At 41.0% G+C, this 9,459-nt stretch overlaps 3 protein-coding genes across 3 annotated transcripts; all 3 read right to left on the reverse strand.

Moving 5' to 3' along the window:
• Positions 1 to 1,941: 1,941 nt before the first annotated feature.
• On the reverse strand, positions 1,942 to 2,862 carry LOC119195297 (leukotriene B4 receptor 1-like). Its single transcript, XM_037450131.2, has one exon. The coding sequence runs from the start codon at positions 2,860 to 2,862 to the stop codon at positions 1,942 to 1,944; it is 921 nt and encodes a 306-aa protein (XP_037306028.2).
• A 588-nt stretch (positions 2,863 to 3,450) lies between these two features.
• On the reverse strand, positions 3,451 to 4,857 carry LOC119195298 (leukotriene B4 receptor 1-like). Its single transcript, XM_062559781.1, has 2 exons — positions 4,833 to 4,857; positions 3,451 to 4,781 (listed from the first exon to the last, which is right to left on the reverse strand). Exons 1-2 carry the CDS (start codon positions 4,855 to 4,857, stop codon positions 3,826 to 3,828), a joined length of 981 nt encoding a protein of 326 aa, XP_062415765.1. The 3' UTR covers positions 3,451 to 3,825.
• A 2,803-nt stretch (positions 4,858 to 7,660) lies between these two features.
• LOC134107849 (leukotriene B4 receptor 1-like) lies at positions 7,661 to 9,072 on the reverse strand. Its single transcript, XM_062559782.1, has 2 exons — positions 9,063 to 9,072; positions 7,661 to 8,607 (listed from the first exon to the last, which is right to left on the reverse strand). The coding sequence occupies exons 1-2, from the start codon at positions 9,070 to 9,072 to the stop codon at positions 7,661 to 7,663; spliced, it is 957 nt and encodes a 318-aa protein (XP_062415766.1).
• Between the last annotated feature and the right edge of the window lie 387 nt (positions 9,073 to 9,459).

Here is a 9,459-nt window from a genome sequence, read left to right on the forward strand (position 1 = left end):
AACGTCACTGTGAACTCGTTCATTCTGGTGTCTATGAACGGCGCGTTCTTTCAGGTTAACGTTGTTCAAATAGGATGCCAGATTTCTATAGAAAACACACGGTAAACGCGCCTTAATAAGTAGCGGAACAAACACCCGATCTGGCAACACCAGCCACCAGCGTCGCACCGCGCATGCGTCATCAAAAAAAAAGAAGGCGACAGCTGCGTGTAGCAAAGAGGCGGCGTATAATAATTTAAATGAGTTTTATGAAGTTACTGACAAGGTCGGTGATGATGGGAGGAATCTGACCTTTCTTTGCAAACATTTGCACCTTAATGATAACTGTCGTGTTTTTATTCCTTATTTAAAACGTTTTATTAAAAAAGCGCACTCAGTGTTCCGCCTGCTTGCACGCATTGACTGGGTGGGCGGGGCTACCAGGTCTCACATGCAACAGGCAGCCGTCACTCACAGAATCATCTCAGGGAGACATGTCCTCATGTGCAGGAACTGCTGCTGACCGTCGTCGGCTTGTTGATGAAAAATATGCAAGAAGTGACTAAATACTTTGGGTACGAAGTATTTATTATTTTACGCATATTTTTGGTCTCAAATGCTGTCCCCTCAATGCTAATGTAAACCCTGGTTGGATAAGGATTCAAAATTGGATATGAAGATTTAATCTGATGCATAGCTTCAGTGTTAAAACTGAGAAAATAAGTGCTGTCTGTGAATCTATATGGGCTGTGGCAATAATTTAGAAAAATAATAGCTTGCAGCAACATATGGAAAAAAAGAACTGAACTGTGAACTTAGTTCAAATATTTTGTTTGAACTATGAACTGAACCAGTTCATTTTAAAATTTGTGAACTGAACTTTGAACACCTGATGCGGCCCAGCCTCACCCAGATGCTGCCTCCAGCGGCCCCCAGGTCCTTTGAGTCTGAGACCCCTGATTTAAAGTATAAAATCCTCACTGTTGAGTGGTTTATTGTTTGGAAACGGAGCCCCTGCGCCTTCTGCTGGCTTTAAAACCAACATCAATGCTACGGGACGAGGGATTATGCAATTTTATTTACATATTATAAGGGTGTGGACATAAGGACTTAATTTAATTTACAACATAAAATGTCAACCAAGATTTAAAGTGTTTACCCACTGCCTCTGGCAAGTCACACCTTACTATAGTTTTAAGACCCCAGCTCTTATTCTTAAATGTACAACAAGAGCAAAACACATAATTAAACTAACATTGCAATTATGTGAAGGATAAGACAATTATTGCTCCAATAAAAATGAGTAAAACCAACTTTAATTTTCTTCATTTTACTTCATGTTAAAGAAATACTAAATCTACTCTACACAACACACCATATACGTGTTGTCATATACGGGATGTTCATACAATCTTGTATTATTATTGTGTCTGATGATGAATAGAAATCTGTATGCCACCAACCCATTTTGTTGTCAAAATGAGTATAAACAAATAAAAATGTTGAATTCTACAATTTCTCGTTGAAATGAATGATGTATAGTGAAAACAAATAAGAATGTTGAATTTTCAAACAGCAAGTCGACAAAATCAGAATAGAGATAAGTGATGAAACGTGAGGGTAGTTTTGATCAGTGTATTTGTCTTTTATTGTGATTCATTTGGACTCACATGCAGGAGGGAATGAGGGAGAAAGAACGATGCCCTCAGTAATAACCTCCAAAAAAACAATATGTATTTTTTTTAAACATCTGTTCAACATCTCTGTCCAAAGACAAGTTTTGGTCAGCTCACAGTTGATTTGAGGAAAGATATTGGATGTAAAAAATATATAAATTATTGAAATTCAAAATGTATTTCATTATAGTTCAAAAAATCTCTGATCATAAACAAGTCAATGACATCACATATATTTGTTTTTTGGTATATACTAAACGGCAAGCTTCTACATTAACCTAAGTATCTAAGTTCCACTTTTTTTGCACACAGTGCAGATGTTTCTGGAAGCAAATGCATAAAGGAGTGGATTCATGAAGCTATTTACAAATACAAGTGTTCTACTTATTCTCCTGCTGTACGTGCCAGACTTCAACATGTTGTCATCGTTGCGTGGACGAGCTGCAACAATGAGCATATTTGTGATGAGATACGGCATCCATAGCACAAAAAAGGTCACAATGATACTTATGACCAGTCGGGTCGTCTGTGGGTTGTTGAAGAGCGCTGCCTCGTTCACTTTTCTGTGCACGCTGATGTATGAAAATACCACAACAATTATTGAAACAAACCCCAGCAGAGAATCTATCAGCAGCACAGCCACCTGCTGGTCCGTGGAGGAGAAGTGAGAACTGCAGGTGGTCAAGTGGTCTTCAGTGGTCAGCTGCCGAAACACTGAAGGAGGGACGGACAGGATCATCGCAGTCAGCCACAGGAGGACCAGCATCCTCTTCCTTCCAACCTGGCTGAAGATTTTCTGCAGCTTCACCACCTGTAGGTAGCGCTGGACACTCAGCGCCGTCACGGTCAGCACGCTGCCATAAAGGCTGCAGTACACCACATATGTCAGGAGCTTACAGGTCACCAGGCCGAAGGTCCAGCTGTACAGCAACATGTAAATCCACAGGGGCAGGGTGATCAGGCAGAGCAGATCTGATATGGCCAAATTCAGCATCAAACTCTGGCTCAGACTGGACAGGTGCTGCCAGTTTGGTCTGAGGATGATCACAGCGATGTTTCCAGGTACTCCGAGCAGGAAGCAGAGGGACAGCACCAACGCGGGGATCAGACTAGTGCAGAACCAGGTAGTAAGAGGTGGATCTCCACTCGAGGAAGAGATGTTAGAGGGAAAAGAAGAGTTGAGTTCATTCTGCAGACTTGCTGGCATCTGGTATCTGTTGTACTGCGCACTGAACGAGCTACAAGGGGAACTGTGTATTTGTTTAATGGAACAGGATGTAAACCTTTTAAAGTGTCAAAAGAGGAACAAATTAAGTAAATTCATGGTGATTCTTTCTTTGTTTTGCACATGGCATGGACTTGGCATACTTCATATACTGATGAATATCATGAAAAGCTTTAATGCTAAAATCAAATTGCGTTGTTTGTTTACAATAGAAACCTGTTGGTGAATAACTTACTAACTAATTGATCTTGCTTTCCACGAACATTATCTCTCAGCATGACACCAGTAATACGGTGATTGAGCCTTTTATTAAAGTGTGTGCAGGTTACAAGTTGATCTTTTGACTGTTTGCCTATTTATTTCATCTAGCTGAGGACCAACCAGCACACAAGGGATTGTTTTTCTCAATACCTTTTATTATTAGTTTGTGAAAAAGTCAGAAAAATACACACAGAATAACTTTGCAGGCTGCACATGAGATTTGTCAAATTACCAACGACAATTTACGATCTAGGACCGCACCACACAATCAACGCCCAACTCATACTTCACCTCCACGAGCCACAATGACACGGAATTAAAAGGAACTCGATCACGTGAGTGATAAAGGTTGCAAGTCGGAATTTATTTTCATCACTGATAATACAGAACGACAAAACACAAAGAGGAGTGAAGAAACACGTCTTTAGTATATTTAAAGGATCTGAAAGTATTTCAGTAAAACTTTCTGCACCTTTTGGATTTCATCATTTAAATTGCAGAGTAGCAAATAATACAAAGGTTTTAGTTTGTTCGAGATGGGCATGTGCGGTTCCCCCAATGTTGTTAAGGTAAGCGGATACACACAATTCAAAAATTTCTCAATCTTCACTATCGTCATCAAAGTTCTGCACTCTTTCCTGTAGTTTATTCTGCAATAAGACTTACAACATGGGAGCTTCTTTATTAACAACAGTATCCATGTTCCCTTTTTTTGCACACAGTGCACATGTTTCCAGAAGCAAATGCATAAAGGAGTGGATTCATGAAGCTATTTACAAAAACAAGTGCTCCAACAATGCTTTGGATGTACATACCAGACTTCAACATGTTGTCATCGTTGCGTGAAATAGCTCCAACAATGAGCATATTTGTGATGTGATACGGCATCCATAGCACAAAAAAGGTCACGATGATACTTGTGACCAGACGGGTCGTCTGTGGGTTGTTGAAGAGCGCTGCCTCGTTTACTTTTATGTGGAGGCTGATGTATGAAAATCCCACAACAATTATTGAAACAAACCCCGGCAGAGACTCTATCAGCAGCACAGCCACCTGCTGGCCCGGGGAGGAGTAGTGAGGACCACAGGTGATCAAGTGGTCTTCGGTGATCAGCTGTCGAATCACTAAAGAAGGGACGGACAGGATCATCGCAGTCAGCCACAGGAGGACCAGCATCCTCTTCCTTCCAACCTGACTGAAGATTTTCTGCAGCTTCACCACCTGTAGGTAGCGCTGGACACTCAGCGCCGTCACCGTCAGCAGGCTGCCATAAAGGCTGCAGTACATCACATATGTCAAGAGCTTACAGGTCACCAGGCCCAAGGTCCAGTTGTACAGCAAAGTGTAAATCCACAGGGGCAGGGTGACCAGGCAGAGCAGATCTGATATGGCCAAATTCAGCATCAAACTCTGGCTCAGACTGGACAGGTGCTGCCAGTTTGGTCTGAGGATGATCACAGCGATGTTTCCAGGTACTCCGAGCAGGAAGCAGAGGGACAGCACCAATGCAGGGATCAGCCTAGTGGAGACCCAGGTGGCAAGAGGTGGATGTCCATCAGAGGAGATGTTAGACGGGACGACAGAGGAGTTGAGTCCTTCCATGCTGCAGACTTGCTGGCAGGAAACCCGAATACTGTACACTGAGCGAGTGATTGAGGAACCTGTGCCAGTCTTTTAGAGAAACAAGATACCAAGCTCTATTTTGGTATTGCACATAGTGCCATATCATCCGAGGCATTGCATACAGAGCTGTCACAACATCAACTCAAGGGGAAGTACAGTCTCCTTCTCAGACAGAATTTCAAAGTAAAAACAACACCCACACTTTAAAAGAATGTCTATTTTGCCTCGGAAGTTTGAGATTCGGAGTTCATGTTTGACCTTCAAAACAACAGCTTACACAAGACTTGGCGAACATCATCAATTGATGAACATAATGTGACGCTTCAAGAATGCTGTTCTCAGAGCCAACTATCAACTTTAAATTTCAAAATTTGTTGTTTATTCACCATTGAAACCTTCCGGGGAGTAACTTTAATATATCTTGCTTTCCATGAACATCATCTCTCATTATTCCATTCATTTCATTTTGTATAGCCCAAAATTGAAAATTACAAATTTGCCTCAGAGGGCTTATAAAAACATTAGTACAGTGAATGAGCCCTGTGTGCAAAAAAAATCGTGAAATATTGATTACAAATTTTTCAAAATAAAAATGTATTGCCATTTTCTTATAAAATGACATGCAACTATGCAAATACTGAGTTTGTTTGATATTTCTTTCTTTAAAAAAAAAACATTTTTCTATAGAATTACGTGCAACTATGCAATAACAAAGATTTTTGGAATTTTTGTTTACAAAACAAAGGCGATCATATAAAAGCTGTCCAAGATGAGCGCTCGCATGATAAGGGTAGTGAAAGACACACACAAATACTCATCAACAACGCCGCCGGCAACGAAGAAACGCTTCCTGCACTAACTGCATGTCCACACACTAGATTTATTTTTAACATTTACATTTAGATTTAACAATTACATTTAGATTTAACATTTATATTTAACATTTATATTTAACATGTACATTTACATTTAACATTCATGATTTAACAACTTTGTGTTACTGCCAAACATTGTACTTGGAAAAGTTGTTGCATGTATATACAAGATTTTGTCTCTAAATGTTTGAAAAAGTGACATGTGAATATTTTCCTGCTTTTTTTATTCATGTGATAACGCTAAATGTACGAAAACTGCACAGGATTTTAGAACGTGCAACATTTTACAAACGGCGCCCCATAGTCATCATGGTGGAATTTGAGGGACTAGAATCTAATGCTAAGTTGAACAGTAATTCATAATACTAGATGTGAGTCATAGGAATTATGCTAATTGCAGCCGTTGTGGCTGGTCCCTAGAGGGCCATGGGGAGTGGCCCCAACTTGAGCCACAAAAAAAGAAAATATATTTTTTTATTATATTAACAATACATTTTGAAAATCGTCTGTGTTTTTTAAAACATGGAATAGTCTGAGTAATATTTGTGAAATAACATCTGCGCAAAATATATGCTTTTCTTGCACGTCCTCTCCGCATGTCTCATGGGCTCAGGCCAGGTCCCAAAGCGGCGGGTCTAAGAAGCAGTTAGCCAATCACTGATAAAGTCAATGAGTGACATTATCATTTTAGCGTCCTAAAATACATTGAGGTTTGGGCTCGCGCTACCTTGCGCTCTCATCAGGGCGAGATTCTGACGTGCCGTTTAAACAACAGCAGCGACCACCGGCAGTGTCCTTTCAAGAAGACCCGACCCGAACTCGGGTGCGAGAGAAGAACTTTGCTGGAGAAACTAAAGGTAAAACAGCTGGACCCAGATCAGCCGGATCTCACAATTAGACAACGGGCCGTCATGAAAGAGGAAAACATACAACACTGTAGAGATGTTACACCGCGAGGTTTAACTAGCTAGTTAGCTACGTGCTAAAGCCGTGTTTTGGGCCTGACTGTGTTTGGAAGTGGAGGCTGGTTGACCGCTGCGATAAACTCCATTGCGTATATATATACACTGAATGGTTTGATTAAAATGTCTTTATTATGTTAAACTGTTGGAATAAATGTTAAATATTTAACTGTAAAGTAATAATGCTTGTTTGATACCTCTTTTGCATTAAATCATTCAAGGATGTTTTCTGAAACTGATTGGCTGGTCCTATCGAAAATAAAAATCCACCAGCCACCACTGCAGAATCCGATCACACAGAGGTAAAATACACTGTGGCATGTGTTTAATACGGACCTTTAGAAAAAATGGAATACATTTGTTTATTATTTGAGTTTTTTTCGATTCACACAACTTCATCTTTGCTGTATTTCAATTACTATGAGAATATTAAACATTTTACCACACTACATTTATTTGGACAGTTGTTAATTACATAAAAAACATATAATGAGCTTCTTAAAATATTCCTACTATATGCATTTTGCCTACTACTTGCCATAATACTTGTGCTCAACAAATAATTATTAGCTGAGGATTACGTTTTCTTCAGTACTTTTTTATAGCTCTTTGACAGCCTTACCAGCTGCGTCCCAACGGGTCTGGTATTTATGCTACAAACTCTTGTTTCATCTGACTGAAAATCTTGTGGACAATCTAATACACAAACAGTATATGTATGATGAAGTATAAGAAAATTAGACCTAAATTATGACCAAAAAAAGTATTTACTTGCAAAGTCTGTACATTTCCTTGATTAATTTTGTTTACAAAACATCTGTTTTAACAGCTCTGTTTTAACAGCTCTGTCCAACGAACAGTTGTGGTCAGCTCACAGTTGATTTGAGGAAAGATGATGGATAATGTAAAAAATGAATAAACTTCATATTGCTTTTTGTTATAGATCCCAAAAAAAAAAAAAATTATGTTGTTTCTCAAAATATCAAGCCAATGACCTCACTAGTATTTGTATTTAATAATATTAGATTTCCTTGAACGGCAGTCTTCCGCCCAAAGTATCTAAGTTCCCCTTGTTTTGCACGCATTGGAGATTTTTCTAGAAGCAAATGCATAAAGGAGTGGATTCATAAAGCTATTCACAAATACAAGTGCTCTACTTATTGTCCGGCTGTACGTGCAAGACTTCAACATGTTGTCATCGTTGCGTGAAATAGCTGCAACCATGAGCATATTTGTGATGTGATACGGCATCCATAGCACAAAAAAGGTCACGATGATACTTGTGACCAGACGGGTCGTCTGTGGGTTGTTGAAGAGCGCTGCCTCGTTCACTTTTATGTGGAGGCTGATGTATGAAAATACCACAACAATTATTGAAACAAACCCCGGCAGAGACTCTATCAGCAGCACAGCCACCAGCTGGTCCGTGGAGGAGTAGTGAGAACTGCAGCTGGTCCAGTGGTATTCAGTGGTCAGCTCTCGAATCACTAAAGCAGGGACGGACAGGATCATCGCAGTCAGCCACAGGAGGACCAGCATCCTCTTCCTTCCAACCTGGCTGAAGATTTTCTGCAGCTTCACCACCTGTAGGTAGCGCTGGACACTCAGCGCCGTCACGGTCAGCACGCTGCCATAAAGGCTGCAGTACACCACATATGTCAGGAGCTTACAGGTCACCAGGCCCAAGGTCCAGCTGTACAGCAAAGTGTAAATCCACAGGGGCAGGGTGACCAGGCAGAGCAGATCTGATATGGCCAAATTCAGCATCAAACTCTGGCTCAGACTGGACAGGTGCTGCCAGTTTGGTCTGAGGATGATCACAGCGATGTTTCCAGGTACTCCGAGCAGGAAGCAGAGGGACAGCACCAACGCAGGGATCAGCCTGATGCAGAACCAGGTGGCAAGAGGTGGATCTCCATCAGAGGAGATGTTAGACGGGATGACAGAGGAGTTGAGTCCTTCCATGCTGCAAACTCGCTGGTATCTGGTCTCTGTTATACTGTCCTCTGAATGAGTTGTGAGTGGAAACTGTGCTAGTCTGTCAGAGGAACAAGAAGTCCCACTTTGATGTGTTAAAGAGGAAGGAATAATAAATTAACCTCACATATAGACATTAATCAAACCTTCTGGTGAATTGCACTGTTAAAAAAAGGAAGAAGGTCAAATGACTGGCAGCAGTGGCTGCCAAACAAAATCTGTAAAATTAAGGTAAATTTAATTTAATTCAAATGAAGTGAGAAAATACATTAATTTCCAGGAATTTTCCTTAACAATTTTACGGAGAAACACATTTATTTTTCAGATTTTTCCTGTAGTATAATGATGAAACCCTTTAATAGAGGAATATCACTACATTTTCTGCAGAAAAAAACTGTTTTTCTCTGTATTATTAGAATTTAGAAAGGATCTCCACAAGGCTGTACGTTTGCCCAAAAATGCTATGTCATGACATAATTAAAACCTTCATTCATGCTTGCTCTCTCCTGGCAAGACTTCCCAGAGAGAAGAGGAGGGAGGCAGAAGAAGCAGGGCAGAGAGCTGAGGAGCAGGAAGGGATAAGCGGAATAGCCTGGATGGAGATGCACTGACGGGGAGAGAGGGAGGCAACAGCAGGAGGCGCAGGGGAGAAAGGGGGGGGGGGCGGTCATGGGAGTGTGGGAGGCCTCAAGGGAGGAAGAGCAGCAGGGAAACCGAAGAGCATCACCCGTGTACCACGTAGTGCTGAGCCCGGCAAGCGGTCCTTGAGTCCCCCAAGGATGGGTTCACGGCAGCAGCTCCACGCGCTCGGTGTCCGCCGACTACCATTAAAGAAATACTAAGTCTACTCAACACAACATACCATATCGGGATGTTTATGC

This window comes from Pungitius pungitius, chromosome 20 (genome assembly GCF_949316345.1).
Source record: "Pungitius pungitius chromosome 20, fPunPun2.1, whole genome shotgun sequence".
Taxonomy (NCBI): domain Eukaryota; kingdom Metazoa; phylum Chordata; class Actinopteri; order Perciformes; family Gasterosteidae; genus Pungitius; species Pungitius pungitius.